This window comes from Henckelia pumila, chromosome 1, assembly GCF_033568475.1.
Source record: "Henckelia pumila isolate YLH828 chromosome 1, ASM3356847v2, whole genome shotgun sequence".
Taxonomy (NCBI): Eukaryota; Viridiplantae; Streptophyta; class Magnoliopsida; order Lamiales; family Gesneriaceae; genus Henckelia; species Henckelia pumila.
Window position 1 is genome coordinate 166,811,991 of NC_133120.1, and position 22,907 is coordinate 166,834,897.

At 32.8% G+C, this 22,907-nt stretch overlaps 2 protein-coding genes and 2 long non-coding RNA genes across 5 annotated transcripts; 2 read left to right on the forward strand and 2 right to left on the reverse strand.

Annotated features, from left to right (window-relative positions):
* Positions 1-638: 638 nt before the first annotated feature.
* LOC140874407 (uncharacterized) lies at positions 639-1,061 on the reverse strand. The gene has a single exon (XM_073277694.1). The coding sequence runs from the start codon at positions 1,059-1,061 to the stop codon at positions 639-641; it is 423 nt and encodes a 140-aa protein (XP_073133795.1).
* Positions 1,062-7,054: 5,993 nt separating this feature from the next.
* LOC140889192 (uncharacterized) lies at positions 7,055-11,457 on the forward strand. Its single transcript, XR_012152130.1, has 3 exons — positions 7,055-7,195; positions 7,392-7,451; positions 7,647-11,457. It is a non-coding gene; the product is annotated as an uncharacterized lncRNA (long non-coding RNA).
* A 4,601-nt stretch (positions 11,458-16,058) lies between these two features.
* Positions 16,059-22,552, forward strand: LOC140874996 (uncharacterized). Of its 2 annotated transcripts, none has more exons than XR_012148290.1 (5): positions 16,059-16,151; positions 16,879-17,039; positions 17,131-17,216; positions 20,931-21,301; positions 22,036-22,552. It is a non-coding gene; the product is annotated as an uncharacterized lncRNA (long non-coding RNA). The 2 variants fall into 2 exon arrangements; XR_012148289.1 differs by having other exon boundaries at positions 16,879-17,019.
* Positions 17,379-19,431, reverse strand: LOC140874995 (protein DETOXIFICATION 55-like). The gene is made up of 2 exons (XM_073278508.1): positions 19,174-19,431; positions 17,379-19,069 (listed from the first exon to the last, which is right to left on the reverse strand). The coding sequence occupies exons 1-2, from the start codon at positions 19,213-19,215 to the stop codon at positions 17,636-17,638; spliced, it is 1,476 nt and encodes a 491-aa protein (XP_073134609.1). The 5' UTR covers positions 19,216-19,431; the 3' UTR covers positions 17,379-17,635.
* Positions 22,553-22,907: the final 355 nt, after the last annotated feature.

A 22,907-nucleotide genomic window follows, 5' to 3' on the forward strand; every position in this document is an offset into this window, starting at 1 on the left:
CAAACTTTGGATGACAAAAAAAATTATTTACAAAACTTGCATCAAACGTTGGATGAAACAAAAATATGTAATCATTATATTCATTCTTAGATCATTTATAGAACTTGAATCAAAATGGTGTACCTAATTTTGAATTTAATAATGAATAGGATTTAAAAGAAACTTAGAGTTAGAGTTTAGGGTAAAATTATCTTTTTACTTAGATCATATATCAATTAATTCATTTACCATAATTCATGTACATTAAAATTTTCAATTTATCAATAGTGTGTCTACTAAAACATTTTTACTCCTTTTTATAATATCCTTTTCAAGTTAGCGGTTATTTGATGATTAAGGTAGTGTTTGCAACCTCTAAAAATAAGAGATTATCACTTATTTTTAGAGGTTTAATTTGTTAAGAGAATCTTCATAATCACTTATTTTTAGAGATTACACACACTACCTAAATGTTAAAAAATTTAGACAAAGATTAAGGAAATTAGTAATTTTAAAAATTTTAAAAGTAAATCATGCATGATAATTATAGGTTACAAATTTAGATGTGAATTTTTTTTTTTAAGGGAAAAACTCGTGATATTATTAATGACATCGTCCATTACAAGTTTTAACAACCAAGAAGGAAAATCATCATTCACTCAAATAAAGGGTGAAGGGATAAAACAAGCAAAATGAGCAATACAATGGGCTACTCTATTTACCGAGCGACGGACATGAATGACTTTTGTGATCTTTGGCTGTTGTATTCGCAGCCTAGTTTCCGTCGCACAAAGTCCCACATATCCAAGGTTAACCATTTTGGTTGTGACTGTTTGCATGGCCAATAAAGAGTCGGATTCCACTTGCACATCATTAAATTTCTTCTCATATAGCAGATTGACCCCCTCCTTAATTGCCAGAAGTTCTCCGTGGACCACCGATAAAGGTTTGGTGATTTGCTTTCCAAAAGTTAGCAGCAGCCTGCTCTGATCATCTCTGACCACACCAACAATAATGTATTGATTCAACTCTTCATTAATCGAGGCATCTACATTCAAATTCAATGTTCCCAATTTCGGCATTGTCCATGTTGTCTCCCTTCTTTATGTCGCCCCATCCACAGCCAACACACCCCTCTCTTTAGCCTTGTGAAATTCAGATAGAAATACCGAGCTCCACTCAATATTATCGGGTATCGGTCATCTCCTGTCTCCATGTCGATAAGTTTGTTTCATTTTTCAGACAACCCATGTGAAGACAACAAAATATTCAAAGTTCGCTTTTGAGAGTTGGCCTTTCATTCACCAACCAAGTTCTCTCGTTCCAATCCCTTTAGCCCTTCTAAGTAAGTACGTAAAAAGGGTCTTCTTCCACAGGTTCTTGACAACTGTGTAGTAGAACAAGGAATGGCAGGTAGAATCAAATGGGGCTCTACATAAATCACAGGCCTCGCCGAATGGTACGTGGTGATATTGTAAATTTTGGTTAGTGGCAATGCAATCATTTGATACACTCCACCAGAATAATCTAACTTTAGGTGGTACAGATAGACTCCAGAGAAAAATCCACCACTTTTTGTCAGACAGGATCAACTGATTTTCTGGTCATGTAAACAATCCTTGTTGGAATCTGCACACATCCCTTACCGTATATTGTCCCTTGGAATCAAACCTCCAGAACATTGAATCTTTCTGTTCCAAGCTAGGCAGTGGTGTTTTAAGAATTTCTCCCGCAATATAAGGATTATACATGTCTCGTATCAAATCAGTATCCTACATCCCATATGTAATCAGAGCACTCACTGTTTTGCCTCGATCCAAGGGCACCAATGGGGGACCAATACTAGACTGCATACCAGAAATCTAGCTGTCCTCAAATATATTTATAGACCGTCCATCACCAACTCTCCAAGCTAGACCACTTCCAAGAAGCTCTTTGCTCCAGATAAGAGATCTCCAAATATAAGATGGGTTACTTTCCAGCCCTGCATCCAATGTAGTAACCTGATTTTCATTCTAGTAATTATAAAGACTAAGCATGTTTAAAATGGTTAAAAAATGATAATGAGATTATTTAATCTAATAGATTAAAAGAGTGAAGAATTAGATTCAGGACATTCGAAATTGATCCGAAAGACTCCAAGTTTGAACAGTTCGAAAAAGTCCGAACTTGTGCAAGGAAAAGATCGGAAGTTCCGATCCCTTTGGAAGAAAGAGTTGGAGTTCGGAAGCTCCGATCCTGAGTTCGAAAGATCCAAACATTCTCCGACAGACAGTTATGGGCTTTCTGAGTTGTGATTGGACAGGGTGGAGATCAGTGGTTCCGATCCCTTAGTTCGAAAGTTCCAAACATTGTCGACAGTTGTGTTGTCCAATCAAAATACAAGTGTTTGGTGGAGAGAGTTTGGAAGCACGATCGAAAGCTTCGAAGTGCGTTCGAAAGTTCCGATCATAAGTTCGGAAGTTTCGAACGTGGTCTATATATAGAGGTGCTGAGACCTCATTTTCTTGATCATTTCTCTCTCTCTCTCTCTCTCTCTCTCTCTCTCTCTCTCTCTCTCTCGTCCCTAGGTGTTTCTAATGGGCTTTTAGCCATTTTAGGCGTCGTTTCGGAGGCCGGACAATAGCAAGGTGCTATCGGGATTGTAGCAAAGTTGTGCCTAGTTGTTGAGGCCATCACCATCAAAGGACTAATGATGGTTGCATGTGTATTACTAGACTCTGATTAGCTTCTGCGAGTATCTATTAGTCTAGTTAAAGCTTTTAGTAAGCCATAACTGATATAATAATTATATTCTTATAAGCTTGGACTTGAGTATCCGGTTGGCTAGGTTGCTTGAGTTGCATGATTTGAGTTACGAAAGTACTATCAGAGATACCCTGGTTGAGTATGCATTTTCTATGATTGATGTTTTATGTGGCATTATTATATGTGCAATTATTATGTCACGGATATTTTGCTGCATGCATTGACACGTTGAGCCTGTATTTCATTGATAGTACCAGTAGAGGGATCGCTCAGCCCCATGATATTTTGTGGATGGATGTCATGCTTTTGGATCCGGATAGTCCATGGTTTTATGGTATGAGAGCCACCTCCTGATGCGACGGCCCAGCGTGCTACATACCATGTCACCTTTGACTGAGCAGTGTTTATCTATGATAGGTTCCCGGTACCCATTCATATGCATTTGCATTCATAGCATGTGTATATTCATACCTTCGTGATGAGCATTTATTGCACACGTCCGTATGTTTTATTGGACACCTCATTCGACAGGACAATTGCAGGTTTCCAGATTTGAGGACTAGTGAGTAGTTGGCAATCAGAGAGTTGAGAACTCAGTCGGTTCCAGCGGTATTAGCTAGGCTTGACTCTTTTGTATTGGATTTTCGATTGGGTTGTATTATTGTATTAAGAGTTTCAGCTATTTACCAGTAATATTCTGTCGGGTTGATATTTGATTTAAGTTTCCGCAGTTTTTCTCTGATTTTGTTATTTAAGTTTTAATTGCATGTTTGAGATTTGGTTATTTAGTGATTTCGGGACAGGTCACTATGTTTGAGATTTAGTTATTTATTGATTTCGAGACGAGTCACTACATCTAAGATCAAGTTGTGTTTAAAGTACCTGTCAGCCATAGAATTAGGGTCCCGGACAAGTCTATAATTTCTTGGCCAGGAGTGCCCGGTTAAATTCCTGCAGTTTCCGGCAGCCTAACCCGCCCCTTCTCTTGGGTTGAAAGAGAAAATTCCATGACCTCCAATGCATTTTCCACCTCTCATACTCAATGCCTCACCAAAAATTTGCACATTCTCTTCAATATCCTCGCATACCATAGTCGGCACTTTGAAGCAAGACATCGCATAGGTAGGTATAGCTCGCAATACCGACTTTATTAATACTTCCTTACCCCCTGAGGTAAACCTTTGTTGCTCTATCCTTGGATACACGTAATTACCCTCTCTGTGATGTATTTAAATTTACTTTGCATGGACACCGTAGGCAAACCCAGATATAAATCATGTCATTGCACCACATGGATAGTCAGAATCATTTTCAATGTATCCATAAGTGTCGGGTTGGTATAAGGACTGAAAGAAAGAGCAGATTTATCATAATTTATGAGCTACCCCGACGTCTTTTCATACAAGCTTATACATTCATTTACATGTGTTCCTTCCTCCATATTTGCAAAAAAAAAAAAAAAAGATCAGACTATCATCGGCAAAGAAGAGATGGGATATCGACGGGCATGTATAAGTTATCTTCACCCCCTTAAACAGACCCCTTGCCTCATAATTATTGAATAGGGTTGAAAGGCCTTGGGCACAGAGCACGAATAGATACGGAGACAGTGGGTCTCCTTGTCTCAGCCCCCTGCTTGGTTTGACCGGAGTCCGGACCCATCACTTCCTCGTTCACCCAAAAAAAATAGGAAAGAGATCTGACATAATTCATTATTTTCCTGATCCAGCCCTCATTATGGCTGAGCCTCTGCATGAGTGCTTCGATAAAGGTCCACTCTACCCGGTCATAAGCTTTGCTTATATCCAATTTTAATGCAGCAAAGCCACTCTTTCCAGATTTTCTGCTGCCCATCCAATGCAAAAAATCAAAATCGACAATGATGTTGTCCGTTATTAATTTTCCTGGTATAAAAGCACTATGATTATCTTCAATAAGCTGGGATCATATAGGTCTAAACCTATTAGTCAGGGCCTGGGATACAATTTTGTAACACACATTGCATAAACTGATTGGTTTGAAATCTTTTACTAACATCGGATCTTTGTTTTTCAGAGTGATGAGTGTCTCATTCCAGGGGTCAAGTGAGGCACCCTCATTGAGAACTTGCAGTGCTACTATTGTGACATTCTTCCATACCACACTCCAGTATTTTTGATAGAATAAAGTGGACATACCATTAGGCCCCAGTATTTTTGATAGATTAAAGTGGACATATCATTCGGCCCCGGTACTTTGTTTGGATGCATATCAAAGAGAGCATGTTTGACCTCAGCCTCTGTGAACTGACAATTAAATACATGATTCATATGAAAGTCCACTTTCGGATATATTACCTCCAGATCCCGTTTCATTAGATTGGCAAATAGGTTAATACTCATAAGTTAGGTTGAACTCAACTCCAAATTCGATTGATAAACAATCACTCTTTTAATATATAACGTAACTCGCAAGTGTTCTATGAAAAATAAATTAGAGAAATAAATACACGTGTGTATTTATTTCAATTTAAAATAAGATTTATTAACTTTTTAACTTGAAATGGTAGAAGAAAATAAAATGTGAAGAAAAATGTTTTATATATAGTTGGATGATCATATGTGTTTTGAAAAATATAAAATAGTTTCACCACCATGCAAAAGTTAGTTAATAAAAAGAGAAAATTAGAAATTTCAGAAGTATCTTTTCTTTTTATTGGACAAAATTATTTAAAAAATATATTTAAGATAATTCTTTAATTTCAAATGCAATCATGTTTAACCCAATATGTATCACATTGTAGATGTAGCATAATCCATAAAAGATGTTTAACTTTAATAAATAGTATACATGTAATATATATAGACTAATATACAGATGCACGCGTTGTGTGCTTTTAAGTTTTTTTTTTCTAAAGAAAAAAAACAAAAAAATAAAAATGTTGAAATGAAAATAAATAAATAAAAAAATGCAAGTGGCATTTTGATAAATAAATAGTCACCAAAGGTAATATTGATTTTACAAATGTGATTTTCTTAAATAAATAGTTATCAAAAAACAAAAAAATAGACGAGTTTAATACCAACGCACTAAACCTCTCTTCAAACATATATACATAATCTATTACTATATATAAAGGGAGAGGCCATAATAAAAACCGTCATTTGGTTAAGCCTTTTTACATTCCAATAATATCCTTCTAACTTTCCACTACCTATTATCCACATTTTTTTTAAAACAAAAATATCATCCAATCATGTTAATCCACATATTCTTTTTTTCTCACAATCTCAATATTTTTATACACCTAACATCTATATTTTGATTGGTTAGTCATTAAATCTATTAGTGGGTTTTCAAATTATAAAATGAAAATATTATCTTATGATGTAAATATTAAAATTTTATTAGGTTCCGATTTAATTTTTTTTGATATAAAAAATTGCATAAAAATTTCTTTAAAAAAAATTAAAAATTAAAATATTTCAGGCACACGCATTGCGTGTGCATTGTCACTAGTATCTATGCTATTAATAAAGAGAGAGAGCCTAATAATATATACCTTTGGTGAAGCTTTTTTTAATATTTCAAATATACCCTTAATTTGTTGTTGCTTTTGTTTTTTTTTTAAATTTAAATTTAATTTACTTTTTAATTTATTTATTTAAAATTTATTTTTTTCTTTAGTGAAAAAATGTTTGAATTTGTTCCGTCACAATTATAAATAATTCAACATTATATAATCATATTTTTTATTAAAAAAATCGTCCATCTTTTATATTTTGTGTACACGCATCACGTGTGCCACAGTTGCTAGTATATATAAAGGGAGAGGATATAATAGAAAACGTCATTTGGTGAAGCCTTTTACATTCCAATAATACACTTCTAATTTTTCACTACCCATTATCCACATTTTTTAAAAACAAAAATCTCATCCAATCATTTTAATCCACATATTTTTTTTGTCACAATCTCAACATTTTTACACACCTAGCATCAATATTTTGATTGGTTAATCATTAAATTTATTAGTGGGTTTTCAAATTATAAAATGAAAATCTTATCTTATGATGTAAATATTAAAATTTTTATTAGGTTTCGATTTAATTTTTTATATAAAAAATTGCATAAAAATTCAATAAAAAAATAAAATATTTCAGGCACACACATTGCACGTGCATTGTCGCTAGTATCTTTACTATATTATTAAAGTTGAAACCCCTATAGAAATCACCCATGTGAGAACACCATTTTTTTTGGCCATTTTTACCCCTCTACTCACGATTCATCTACATTTTATATTTTTTTCTCCAAGATTTTATTTTTATTTTTTCTATCCACCCTCTTCTCACTCTCCACGTTTCTAACAAATGTCTCCACTTTCTCTCATTTTCACTCTAATAAACTTCTTCACATTCTCTTCCACGTTTTTGCTTGCAATCCTTGAGTTCAACCGACGGCTTCTTTTCCAAAAGTACTGAAACAAGTAATTTTCTTCTCTCAACCTCAATAGTTGTTTTGGTTTGGATTGGCAATTTTTTAATAATTCAATTTTTTCTCCTGCTCAAATTTTCTGCTTAATTTATGAATCTGTACCAATTTCTATATGTTTTATTTTCGATTCAGAATGGAATTGAGTTATGGTTTTATGAATTTGTATGTTAATTATTTTATCTCGACAGGAATCATTTTATTTTGTTCGGCAAAAACTGAATAAAATTTTTTGTCGGCAAAAATTGAAGGTAATTTTCTTCTCTCAATCTCTATAGTTGTTTTGGTTTAAGTTTGCAATTTTAAATATTTCAATTTTTTCTCCTCCTCGAATTTTCTACTTAGTTTATGAATCTATACTCATGTCTATATGTTTCATTTTCGATTCAGAATGGAATTGAGTTCTTGGTTTACGGATTTGTATGTCTATTATTATTTTTTAACAGGAATCGTCTTACTTAGTTCGAAAAAATTACCGCAATCATTTATCCGTAGTCTTTATTCGATAAGTTGCAATTTCTACAATTTAATAGGCCAGGATTATATTTTGAAATAAAATTGTCAAATTTATAGTTTGAGCCCTTTTGAATATCCATATTTTGAGAATTTGAGAATTATATTCGGAAGTTTATTGTTTGGGGCCTTTTGAATATATCCATATTAAATTTGTAGTTTGGAAATTATATTAAATTTGAAATAAATTTAAATTCGGTAGTTTCAAATTTTAAATTTCAAAATTATATTAAATTTGAAATAAAATATGTTAGGATCGAAATATGTGTAGAGGGGGGAGGGGGGTGAATACACAATTAAAAATTTGCGGGTTCTTCAATCTGATTTGTAAGAATCAGACGGAAGTTTTGTTGCTTAAAACTTTTGATCTGCTTGAAAGATCTGAGCAAGTCAGGCGGAAGTAATCTTCCTCACAGATTGAATGATTAATAATACTAATGCAGATGAAATGAAATAAGTGCAGTAAAGAGATAGAGTTGTTTTTGGATGTTCGGAGATGAATTCTCCTACGTCACCCCTTCATCTGTTTCCAGAAGGATTCCACTAGAAGACTTTGACTTATACAATCTTTTTGTACAAATCCAATCCAATCAATCATTTGAAACAAACTCCTAGCAATACTCTTACTCGAAGCAGAACAACTTTTCTACTTAGAGTTTACAAAGTGAAGCAACAAAGTATGCTTCGGTAGTTTGATCTGAGGATCTGTAGCTTTGATCTGGATCGATTTGAAGAGTTTTTTTGAGCTTGATCGATCTGTAGTGTGTTCTAACTAAGAGTATCGAGACTTTGATCTGATAAAGTGGGTATCTGAGTTAGTGTGTTGAGTGAAGGCTTTTTGAATTTGATTTTGATTGCTTGTAATTTTTCACTCTTGGTCTCGTATCTTGAATCTTCGAAATTCTAGAATATTTATAGTCTTCAAAAGTAGTCAGTGAGCCGCCAACAATTTCTAATATTGGGCCGCCAGCATATCTCAATAAATAGCTCACAAATCTTGACTTTAAAACGTAGGCCGATCAACGTTCAAAATCTTATTAAATGATTTTGTCGTTTTCTCCAACGATCTTAGCAACGGATACTTCAGAGTGAGGCTTCGATCTGGTTGATGACTATCGGACCTTGTTTCAATCGATCTGGTGCAATAAGATATATGTCTTGTGGAGTTTGATCCGTATCTAGATTTCATTACGGAACTTTGATCTGGTAACCTTCTTATATTGAAATCTTTAAGCTTTAATCTTTGACGAGTCCGATTAGTTTATTTACTTGGTTTTGTTTTGACTTTGTTATCACCAAAACTCTAGAGTTTGATCTCCAACAAAATAGTATTTTTATCATGAGTAAAACCAGATTTGACGTCATAGAAAATTAAAATAGTGTTTTAATATATTTCAAAAATTAAGAGTAAGAATTATATTTTTAAATTTGAAAATAAAATACATTTGTTCCTATCCATGCGTTGCGAATAATAGATATCTCTATTTTAATTTTCAAATTTAAAACATTTGAACTTTGAAACAAATTATAAGATTTGTTTCTATCGATGCGTTAAGTATTTTGATAAGACATGATGATATTTTGAAATATATTAAATTTAAAATAAAATATCCAAATTTATAGTTTGGGGCCTTTTGAATATCCTTATTTTGAGTATTTGATAATTATATTCGGTAGTTTATAGTTTTTTTTTTTTAAGCCGGTAGTTTATAGTTTGGGGCCTTTTGAATATCCACCCTTATATGGGGCCCCAAATTTTTTTTTTAAAAAAATTATTATATATATTTATATATAAATATTATATATAATGCTCTCACACAAAATCCATCTACACAAAAGAAGGGTTTGAGTTTTTAATTTTGAGAGTTTCAATAACACTTTGTCCCTTTTGTCAGTTTTTGGTTTTGTGCTCGCGGTTACGTGATATCGATGCTCATGATCTGTTTTTAGAACTACAAATGTTGCAAGAGATGCTACCTCTGGAAGCATATGACACAAATAAATCTTGAACATCAATTAAAATTTTAGAGTTTGCATTAAAATGGTATTTTCCTATGATCGTGGTTGCCTATCAAATTTTATTAACTATTCCTGTGAATGTAGCATCAGTGAGAGAAGTTTTTCCAAGTTAAAATTATTAAAATCTTATTTGAGAACCACAATGACTCAAGAGAGACTGAATGGTTTGGCGATCCTATGCATCGAAAAAAACATATTGAAAGATATATCATATGACGACATAATTAATGATTTTGCTTCAAAAAATTCAAGAAGAGCCCATTTTAAATAATATTTATTGTTGATTAAATTATTTTGAAGAATTATGTAAACCTTCTTTCATTTGTGTATTTTCTTGATTTATGTATTTTGGTTTATTTTGATTATATTATTTGGATTTTTTTAAATATATATATTTGAGTTTTCAAGTTAATACGAAAGGACTCATATTTTAAGCTTTGTCAAGAGCCTCTTTTTTTTAGGTCCGCTCCTGATCAGATCTATCTATCCTTGGTTTATTTATTGATGATTGTAAACTCTTATCATCGGATTTAGTTAATTATACTTTTATTTTTCTTCTCAACTCAATGAATCATGTGGCCCGTATTTTAGCTAGTATAACTGATTTTATGTGTGATCAAGAGTGGTAGGTTGTGCCTTCTTCCTCCTTGATTTTGTGAAGTATTATTGTTTGATTTATATATGTTAATGAAAATGTGTTCTAGTTCAAAAGAAAAAGTAACAAATTAACAATTGGTTTAATATTAATATTTGTGTGTGTGCGTGAGTTTTTTACGAAGTGCATTTGGATTAAGAAACTAAAAAAGAGGGAAAACATGTTTTTTATTAAAAAAAATGATTTTATTGCTTCGAATGTGTTTTGATAGATTTGCATTAATTTTAAAAGTACTTAATTAATCTAAAACAAGCGTTTTTAGAAGCTCATATTTATATCTTTTCAAATATTTTTTTATAACTCAACTTTAAAAAAGTGTTTTCAATCTATTTATCAAAACATAAAATTATAACAACTTTTACTTAAAAAAATACTTTTAAAAGCCAACTTTTAAAAAATAAATAAAGTAAAATACTTATGTATCCAAATTGACTCTTAGAGCCTGAATTTTATTATTAGCAATTTATAGTGTAAAGCTTAAAAAATGAAATGCATTTAACAAAAAAATTAGCATAGCATGGGATACTTTGAAGCTAGAACGGACGTTTATTGTGTGTGTCGAGGTGTGCGTGTGTATATATAATGATACATTGATCATATTGATATGTGAGATTGACGGGTTGTGATCCAATTTGACTTTCTCACGGGTCCAACCCTGGTGATTAAATTCATTTGGGTTCCATATTATTTAGTTATTTATATGGACATTTTATCAAGACTCGTAAATTCTTAAAAGCTAATAAGAGGCTCAAGTTTATAAAACTCTTCGACTGTCTATAAATAGATCAAGTCTTCTCATTTTTAAAGTACGTTCTCTATAGTCACATGTTCTAGTTTTCTATTACTTTTATTGGGCAAATACGACTTGACCGTCAGAGTGTCTTCGCCGGATAACCCCCGGCGTCACTCACTTTGCTTCGTGATGCAGGTAACAACCTACAAAGTTCGTTCTCCGAAATTGTTCGAGTACTAATCTGGCCACCCAAATCTCCGTGGATTATCCAAATTTTCTCCAATCGGACAACATTAATTTTTTGCTATACCAAATATTATATTTAATATTCTCACATTACCGATTATGATATATTTTCAATTTATAATAGATATTTTAATAAAGTTATTTCAAATCCTTCCTTAAAATACATTCTTAAATTCAAAACCTCGATCCCATCTAACCATAACTTTAGGGTTCCAATTGACATTTTATTTTATTAAAGCTTACGAGACGATCTCACAAATCAATATTGTGAGATGAATATCCGAGTCAATCCAACTGAAAATTAATTATTTTTTATGTCAAAAATATCACTCTTCATTATATATTCGGTCAATCCGTCTCACAGATATAAAAATATTGTATCAAAAAATAAATTAAATTCTATTCATTAGTTATGGGCACTTAACGATATTAATTTTACCATGAAGTATATACACATAGGAAACAAATTAAGTGCAGTGGTTATTTTAATAAATCTGTAATTTAATTCTTGGAGTCGTATGTTAGAAACTCATAAAGTAAATATAATATATAGTTAGTCCATGTTCGTGGAGTATTACTTCGAGTAAAGAGTTAATTGTTTCATTTAAAGGTGATAATATATTCCAACTACCCTTTAAATTTCCATTAGTACACTAGTACTATGGAAGATGGAGTTGCCCATAAAATCGCTTATAATAAATAATTAATTAATTACAATGTAGAATATTGTTGCGATTAAATTTAGTGGTGAAAGTACAAGCAAAATTTGACTGCTTGAGTAGTCTTCAAGTACAATCATTTAAAACGGCCATCTACATTTTTTTTAAAAAAGATGTTCTTTGGTGGGAGTGGTTCACAATGAATTTTACCTTCCCTTTGTCTGTAAATTCAATGTTGATCTTATTTTCCCCCAAATAACTTTTTTTTTTTAATTTTTTACTCCTGGGCTGCAAATCATACACAAAGAAGATTGGCTCAAGCAGAAAATGTTTAGGTGGGGCTCGGAATTGGGATCTTGACTTTAAATTTCACACATTCAACTGATTCAGTATTCGCGAAAACAAATATTATCAATGCTATTATTCCAAGTTTTTCTTATACTATTATGCGTTTACTTGGCTTGATAAACCTATGATGAGTTTATTAATCCAACCTTATCTCTTGTTTACTTATAAAAAGTTAATTCTCCACAAATCTGAAAGCCCGTCATTCAACCCTCATTTCACATGATATCTCATCCTTCATTTCTCAAGGTATAACTCATCCTGATTTATATTTGTGAAAAAAAAATCCACATAAAACCTAATCTACCCTCCCTTGATTTGTTATTTTCATGTTTTTTATAACTCTATCTTTGGATTTTGTTTATGGATATCAATAACATATTATGTTTATTTTTATCTAGAGGATATTCATGCTTATAAAAGTTTTAATTGTTTAAGTTTTAAAATTAATTACAACATCACTGTATTTATGGCTAGAAAGTTAGTTTTGTTTCTTGCATATCATAGTTTATCGTATTATGATGCATGTGATAAATGCTTTGAATTGTATTTGATGTATCATATATCATCTTACTTTCCTCGTTCATGAGAGGAAGATTTTTTTTTTCCTTCAATTTATCAATTTTATGTAACTATGAAAAATACATATTTTTATACTCAATAATTTTGTTAAATGAAAATGTTTCACATGTGAATCAATAATAATTTAAAATATTCAATAATAATCCAATCCAAATTTTATGAATACAAAAGTAAACTTAAGATTAATTATCATAGATGGAGGGTAAAAATGTAATTCGTCCCTCAATCATTGTTTCAATCTCAAAATTAATAACTCAAAGTAAACATGTTACTGTTTATCCATTATTATTTTACATCTTTTAAAGTCATTTTAATAGTTTTAGTATGATTTATCCATATGTAATCACATCACACTAAGTAAACGCAGTAGATAGGTTAAATTTCTAAACATATGTAATCCCCACGCTGTTAAGTGTTATCCACCATGCTTGGGAGTGTTAGAATATATGGAATTGTTTCACATTCGGTTGGAATTTTAAATGCACAAGGGAACATAGCCATTTAGAATAATAAGTGTGATATTTTTAGCCATGGAAATAAAATATATTTGGCATTATGATGCTTAGGTAGTGTTTGCAACCAACATCTAAAAATTTATTATGGATTTTTTTTAAAAAAACCGTAATATTTTTTTAAAAAGTTGCAAATTCTATATTAATAACGTCTCGGATATTGGATTTAACTATGTTCTTGATTTATATGTGCAAATAATTCTTTTTTTTTTTTTTCAAAAACCGCCTGTTGTGACGGGAGGTTTGGCGGACCCCTACCTGTTTATTAGAATAAAAGAAAAGCAAGAGAGGTGGACTAGACCAAAACATCTCAAGAAATTACAAAAATAAAGAGGCAAAATTAAACCAAAGCTCCGTATTAAAATTAGTTTCGAAAAAAATATAATAAATTTATGGTAACAAAAAATGAATGATTTTTGGGTTAAAATATTAACCATAAGGAGTAGTTAAAAGATAATGGATTATATTAGTTATTTCTCACACTTTTTTTTCAAATAATTTGAAATTTAAAAATTAGGATGTCATGCCAATAAATCATGTTAATTTATCTAAGGCCTTCTTACTTAATAAATAGGTATAGATGTGTTCTTTGGTCCTGCAAATCATCCGTATGTAAAACTCAAACTATACAAAATATTTCCGATTTTCTTCTACGAGATTATTGTAACAAACCTATAAATGAATATTTATCGGTCATTGTAAGAATTTATTAGCTTTAAACTCGAGTCTCTCGGTTCACTTCAAAATATTTTTTTTTTCAAAAAAAAAAACAAAAGAATATTTATCTTATATTAATCATCTCTTGATGATCTATCCGAATGCATGGATTTGATAGGTAACACGTAGAATTAGTGCCAATTCCCTTTATGGGCTAAAATTTAAGGCACATTTAACATCCACAAAATTTACTGGGCCAGAAAAAATGGGGCCTGGGACCAGAGGTGGCAGTTTGCGGTTTTAGGCATTCGGTCATCAAGATGGTTACAACATGTATACCAAAGTTATCGTGACGAAAAGATATCGAATTTATAGAAATTTTCGGTGTAAATATCGAATTTATCGAACTTTTGGTATAATAAAGATCTCAATAAAGTAACAGCGTGAAATTTAAATATTTTGGTATATACACAGAATACCAAAATACCAAAACACTATATAAAAATTTAAATATATATAATACTTTAAACAATAAATTTTTAAATTTTTAAAAATATAAGGGTTTTTCGGTATAAAAATTATATACCGATATTGTACCGAAATCTCGGTATATCGTAAAATTTTAGTATAATCAGTTTGCTAGTAATGTGTACTGAAAATTTCGGTGTACCAAAAATCGATATACAGAAAGTTTCGGTACAATATCGATATAAAATTTGTTTATATAATAAGGTATTGATTTTCGGTACAATATACCACCCCTGAGTTACAGGTGTTGATTGTTACTTAAATTTCAAATTTAATATTTTCAAATTCAATCAACTTGGCTCCATCCATTATCAATAAAATCAAATGAATTCACTAATTGTGCTTGGATGGAGGTATTTGGATTTGAGAGAGGATTTCAAATCAATGGATTTTTTAATCTTATTTTTATTAAATATCTTGCTTGAATGAACATAGAATTTCAAATTGAATTTTAAATTCATTAATTAAAAATATGTTGTTTGGCTAAAAAAATTAAAGAATTTCAAATCATAGAAAATTTTACTATTATTATTTATATATTTTGAAATAAAAAAAGTATTTTGATTACAAAATAATCATGTCCAATTTAAAATAAAATAAATTTACATTTTATTTATTTTAATTGGATTAAATACTAAATTTACAAAAACAAACTTTAAACAAAATACTAAATTTACAAAACCATGTCCGGATATACGCGTCGATTCCAAAAAGTGGTCAAGAAGCGCTCACGTGAAAGGATGGATTCGAAATAACCGGTTAGAAGAGTAGATTTTAAATCCAATAAAAATACATAGGCTTGTATTTCAAATTAAAATATGCCTTTTAAAATTTTATAGCCAAAAAGATGAAATGGATTTGGGCGAATGGATTTCAAATCCAAATCAGCCCAAATCCCTCTTCCCAAGTGTAGCAAATTGCATTTTGATGCAAATATTTCAAATCCAAAAATTTAAATTATATTTCATTGTTAACAATGAAACAATAAATCAAATCTTAAATCTATAGACCATTTATTTACACATTAGTTATATAAAGTAAAAATGATTTCAAATAACTCAATTATTGGATGAACTTAAAATTCATCATAACTAACATGAAATGTCATATAACCATGAAGAGAGTGAATTTGAAATTTATGATATTACTTCTCTAAACAATAAAAATATATTCGAATATATTTGAAATAATTCCATCAAGCACAACCTAAAAACTTTCTAAATCCCGTATCATATTTTTCGCAGAAATTAAATCAATGTAGTTCTTTTTATTTTATTTATTTGGGTTCGTGGATTTGTAGAATCGAATGGAATCGAAATTGAAGAAATGTCCCGTATTTACGATCGGGCCTAGAAATTGGGTCAACCACGTAAGTGAATTTGGCCCATGATCTTAATTTGTTGCCCAGTGTCCGAGCAAGCAATACTCTTTTTTTTCTCCTTCCTTTCCTTTTCATTTTTGGTGAATGTTTTGCTCGCTTCACTGTGATTCTCTTCGAGAAGGTATCTCCTTTTAATCTTGTTCTTAAGCGCTTGTTGAAGGAATTTATATGTATAGTTGATTGGTTTTGGTGATGAAATTCTCTGATTGAGTGTTTTCTTGAACAATGCGAGTTGAAAATTATGGTGAGACAGTTGTTTGTTTGTAAGAGAAAATTTCACTGTACTGGACTACTGGTTCTTATAATTTTATGTAATGTTCTGAAATTTGATGGGTTTTAGTTTTTGATGCAAATTTTTTGAAAAGTGTATTAGGTTGTAGTTTAGGATCTTTGGTATAGTTGGTATTTTGCTGGACAAATCTACAATGTGAAGGGAAGTATAATTTTTCGAGTCTTTTCAAGGGTTTTATGCAGAAATGGAGTATAGTGCCTGCTAATGCAATATATTTAGGCTGTTAATCGGTAGATTTTTTTTTAAAAAAAAATAAAATATTTTGGTCCTTTTTTTGGTTTCCTATTGTTATTATCGTATGATTTCTGAGGGGTGGTGGTGTTATCAGTTATGTGTTGTTAGTATGATTGGAATCTATCGAAGGCAAGGGTATAAGATGTTGAAAATTGAGAAGCAAGATTCTTATGTTGGGACAATGGGAGGAGAGGAGTGGTTAGGTCCTCGTTTCTTGTCCTCTCTTTATGGATTCGTAATTTCTGAAGTACTGGCGGACCTGGGTTATAGCCGTTGTCTTCATTATTTAATTTTCAACTACGTGCATGTTATTTATCCACAGATTCCAAGTGAGGGGACGAGTCGTTAAAGACCCATGCTTTTAGTACTTTGAGATTGATCGGACGGAAACCTGATGGAGGTTTTCTGCCTCCTACTCATAAGTCCTAACTTGGACCATATGAAAAGCATGGTGATATCTCTGGTGAGCTTAAAAGTCAAGTGGTAACTTTGATGCCTCTTAAACATTTTATTTGAGTATCCATCACGAGTCATGTTCTTTCATAACTCATTTGTATTCCCATTTTATTGCCAGAAATATGACTCATTGAGTATTCATTAGGCGGGAATGGTTCAGTCTTCAGTTGTGGGCATTCCAGCATAATGTGAATTGGCTCGCGAGTAATGACTACTTACTGTGTAATAATTTGATTTTTTACTTTGACACTTGAATGTAGACAAGGATCTGGTAGCAATTTCGTGCTCACAAGCATTTAAAATTATTGACACATTCATTAACGAGAGAGGGAGAGGGGGTTGGGGAGGGGAGAGAGAGTCACAAAATTTCTATTCTCAAGTAGCTTTCACTTTACAATCAATCAAAAGATAATGTGGCTCCATACTAGTACAATTTGTGACGTGGCATCAATCTTTTCCTTATAAAAACAAATTGTAAACTACTGTGAGTTGCATGATGAGTGTCTTGGCGATTTAAATTTGAAAATTGAAGAGACGATGATTAATAATCACCTCACTATATGCTTTGTGGCCAAAATACTCTTCTTCTGCACTAATGAAGTGTAATCACCATTCATCCTTCTTCATAAGCTTATTCTTCCTTCATCATATTTCCCTATCAAACCTGCATATAAGTTTTCATCGTCTTTTCCAACTAAGTCTTTTGCCCTCAAGGATTCATACTCCCAGTCTGTTCTACAAACAACTGTTAAAATAGATGATACACATGCCAGCTGAGCTGCTAAAAGCCCATAACAGAGGCCCGAAAATCCCATTTCCCAGAAAAAGGCCAAAGCTATTGCAACAGGTGTTCCTATCAAGTAGAATGAACAGAAATTTATGCGTGCACCAATACCAGGCCTAGCAGTTCCTCGGAGGACCCCACAACAGGTGGTTTGTGGACAGTTGGCTAGCTCACAAAGTCCGATAATGGGTAGAACAGACACGGTAAGCTCAAGAATGTCATCATCATCGGTAAATACCCTACACCATACTCCTCTCCCTAAGGTAGTCAACAGAAAGCCAAATGTCGATGTAAAAAAGGCCAATGCTATGGCAACTAGTGTTGCCAAGCGTGCCTTATGTGGCCTGCCTGCTCCAAGCTCGTTTCCTGCTCTAGTTGAAATCGACGCACTAAGTGCTGAAGGCAATGTGTACATAAGAGATGTGGTTTGTATTACTATAGCAGATGTTGCTAGAGCAACATGAGATTTGTGGAGGTAACCAGCTAGAAGTGTCATTAACTCATACCACCACCACTCTAAGCAAATACCCAGGCAACTCGAGATTGTCATTCTAAGTAGTAGTGCCCATTCTTTCCATAGTGAACTTGTTGAACTATGTGGTTTTAAAGGTGGTGCTGTGCCTTTAGATAAAGGTTTCATTTCTTCGTGAAAAAGGTGCATGTAAACTAAAAGGAAAAACAAGGTGTTAAAGTTTGCAATAGATGTGGCAATTGCTATTCCCTTGATACCAAAATGGTGCTTAAAAGTTAAGAAAATGGTGATGGGAAAATGTAGAATTGTCGCCAGAAACGTACAATAGAACAGTGGCCATGTTGTTCCTTTGCTGCGTAAGTAGATACGTAAGGGATGAAGTAGGCTGTTGGCAACGAGATCTGGGACTGCCAGTTGGCAGTACAGGCTTGCAATATGTACTGCTCCTGGTTCTTGATGGAGCCATAGCAAGAGAGGCTCGAATTTCATCCATAGCATTCCAATCGGTATGGATGCAAAAAGTAACAAAATTATTGTTCTCTGTAGGGTGATAGAAACCATGGCTAAGTTTTTGGATCCAAAAGCTTGGCTACAAAGTGGCTCCATCCCCATGGCAAGGCCAGAAAGCACAGAGTAACCTGTAATGTTGGTGAAACCAATGGCTAACGCACCTCCTGCTAGCTCCAGGCCCCCTAGCCTTCCCATGCATGCTACTGAAATCATGTTTTTTAGGTAAATCAATAGGCCCATAGCCAATATTGGAAAACTGATGTCTTTCATAATCTTCAATTCCTCTATTACCTGGAAATGTTTGGGAGCGAAAATCAGATGTATCAGAGTAAACTTAAATAGTTAAATAATGCTTAGCTTATTATCATGATTATTAATGATTTTGTTGTTCGTACCTCTATCATTATCGGGTTTTTTTGGGTCTGTGCTGTAGCCATCTTCCTCCTTTTTCTTGTTCCTTACCTGCCTTTGTTTCACGTGATGAGGAAGATTTTATGTACTTATCCTTTTCTTCACGTTAACATTATCATCGCCAAACGCCAGAGAAAGAAAGAAAGAAAGAAAGGAAAAGGGACATGGCTTCTCTAAAGATAAGAGGGACCTTTTATAGGTGGTGGATTTTCATCTTCCTCTTTTCTTTTATCTGTGTTGAGAGTGTTTAATTGAAAGGTTAGAACTAGAGTTATAGCTTGTGCTTTAATCTCTTATGAATTATGATTAAGGACTGCTTCACAATTTAGTTTGTCATTTTGCCAAATATATGAGAACATATCTACTTCATCCACTTGGAGAATCATATGGAAATATAATATTACCTAATCTATTAATCCTACACATGAAAAGTTTTATGCACTTTGATATTTCTTGATATTTTCAATGGCATATTAAAGGCTTACCAGCTTAAAATCGAGCGAACTCATCTTTATGTTTAATTGGTTATATGTTGGTAGTCATTTGATACTTTTGTCCTTGAGTGGACATATTTCCAAAGCTCGTATTCATTACTTCTCTTGATATTTTAAAGAAAATTTTAGCTCTTTTCCGGTTTCCTGTAATGCATACTTATAGGTTGCCTCTAATGATACTTCTGTAAAGTTAATTAATGATGGGAACAATCCATATATAGCAGTACAAGGGCTTGGTTTAGGTCTATGTCACATTCTAGTTAGTGTTTAAGACTAAGCAATCCATTCATTTTATACTTGCACAATTTCTTTGTTTATAATAATCAATATCCTGTGGCTGTGGAAGATCTCCAATCAATCAATAGTATCATATTCCAAGTCCAGAATTTTTTTTACAGGAAATGTTTATTCTGCGTGAAATATATTACCTTCTTGTTGATGACTTAGTTTATATGTATAGACATCCAAATACACCCAAACACGCACGCACGCACACACACACCCCTCGATTGCATGTGTTTCATGTCATGCATATTTCCCACTTGTGTTGGTTAGTTGTCATATTGCCTGCAGTATAAGAATTTCAACCATGCTGCCCTTTTGGTTTTACAGAGTTAGTTTGTTTTGGAGTTATGCTTTCAAGCATCATGTTTCATATCATGCCCACTAAGAGATTCATGCCATACTAGATATTTGGTAAACCACACGCATGCTTCCTTGTATACACAAATCTAACTGTATAATGCAATGTTTCCTTCACGCGTCAACATATCTTATGAATAACATAGATTTTGTCTTTGTGGCCATGAATTATTTTGATTCATATTCCTATATTGAAATCATCGTACCATGAAAATTGTTATCTTGGTTTGCATTTCACCCTCCAACCTCACCCCGTCAAAGGGTAAAATAATATAACGTGTGGTTACTCTGGTGCATGTGTAATTTGTTGATAAGAAATCTCCGCGCTTGCTTTGGCTTATATAAACTTGTCACACTCATATGAAACCTTGCATGTGCATATTTGTTGCACCAAATTAAATCAACCTATTTGTCTGCTTAATTACAATGTTCGCTTTTCATAACCTCATAGACAAATTGTGTTTGAAGCATTAACTTTTCTTCTCCCCACCCAAATGATGGGATATTATACCTTCTGAGGGAAATCCTTCTTGAACCCCAAAGGTTTGGTACGGTTGTTAAGGAAGAAAATAGTACTATCCTAACGGGTCATATCTTCCTTCCAGATGTTGAAATACTTGTTTTGGTCCCAAAGTCTCATACAATAATGCATGAATCGTCAAAACAGCTGACAAAGTTCATACTTTTCGCATGACGTAAGTGCAATAAGGCTTTAGCATAATTTGATTGAGAAGCTCCAAATCGGTAGGTATGCTCATCTTTTTATTTAGATTTCCTATTTGTCAATAGTCCTCTTGGTTGTGTATTTTGGAGCAATATATCTCCTTGAAATAATCTTTAACATGAGTATTCGGATCCCCATTTTTTGACTCGACTTGAGCATTTAACCCACAAATTTTGCAAAGTTACAGGTCTATTCTATTGGTTCCTTTTCCCCACTTGGACGAAAGCTAAATGTAGTACGTCGATAAGCAAGGTAATTTGTTCATGTCGAATATCATACAAAACGACAAATACAATAACAGTTCAAATAAATACCATAAAGACATTGAGGATCTTAGTATAATATTACTCTTTTTGTGTGGTCTGGAGGTGTCAAAATTGCCTACAAGATATATAGCACTGGTGTCGTGCTGGATAGTCAATAATTCTCTCATTAACCCTAAACTATGTATCTTATTTTAGCTAGTGGCCGTAGCATGGGAAAATTGTTTAGTGGGGGTGCAATATCCTACCGCAAGATTACCCACATTATTTGGTCCCCTCCCATGATATATCAACCAATGGAACAATAAAAAGAATCTCCACAATGGAGGCAGACTCATGAAGTCAAAACAAAACAAAAAATCAAGATTTGTCCATCGTTTAGTCTTTTATTTTTTAAAATATATTTCCCCTTATTTTTAAATCTCTGTTTGCGGTATATGCATATTGAAGATGGCCGAAAATGTCACATGAATAGTCCATGGCAAAATCACCTCACCCCTTTGGACCATATACCTAAGAAACACATCAATATAAATGTGAATTCATACCTGTAATTGTTATTTCAACCCATTAATGTCACGTCTGACTTTTGTCAACTCTCATCTTGTGATATAGCTAGATGACCCGAGCTAATGAGCAAGTTGAATCACCAACTTGTTACTCTCAAGTAAAAATTTGTCATCTTCTGATTCTTTTCAATTTTCATTTATAATTTCCCATTAGTGTGATGTTGAAGAATCATTCTCACCATGGGGTTGGATAAAAAGGTTGCTTTCCAAGGTTGGCATTCCATGTGATATAAAGATGGAGTTTCCGTGTGATGATGATGCATCCATGTAAATACACACCCTTGATGGATCATGGAAAATGGAAGAAACTTGCTAAATAGAGATGAACATGTTGGCGAAGTAATCGAGAGGGTTCTGCATAAAGATAGGATAGGATAATGGGAATTTGTAATGCATGTGCTCATGGGGCTTGTGAAGTATCATGGATTTGTATGGTGATACGACATTATCCTAATTTTCACCATCTCCCTTCTATCCCTTATCTAGAAAAAATAACCTCGCTGACAAGGCATTAGATAACAGTCTATTTTTCAGTTCCTGAGTTTGATTTTTATGTGGAAACATTAGGTTTTCTGCTTTGGTTTAGAATGTTCAGTATATCTAACTATTGAAAAAGGTACCAGAAAGATTCATCAAATATTGAAAAGATGAGCTGTGTGGAATCTTTCAGATCACACACACAAATACACATAGAATTGATTTTATTGGCACCCCGGGTATATATACGTGAGCACCCATGAAATGACGTCCGTTGTCGGACGTACCTTATAGGTGCTCACATAGATGTGTCCACCTAGGGTGGTCATAAGGTCAATCCTTTGTGTGTGTGATCCAAAAGTTATTGGAAGCCATTTCATGGGTGCTCACGTGGGTGTACATAATCTATTTCACTTCAACCGATGTTCACATAGGTGTCCCGTGCTCACAGTGAATTTTCACTGTCAAAATGCTATCTGAAATATGGGATTTGTATGATACATTGAGGAACATTCGCATATGATTTTTTAAGGTGGGAAGTCAAGTCAT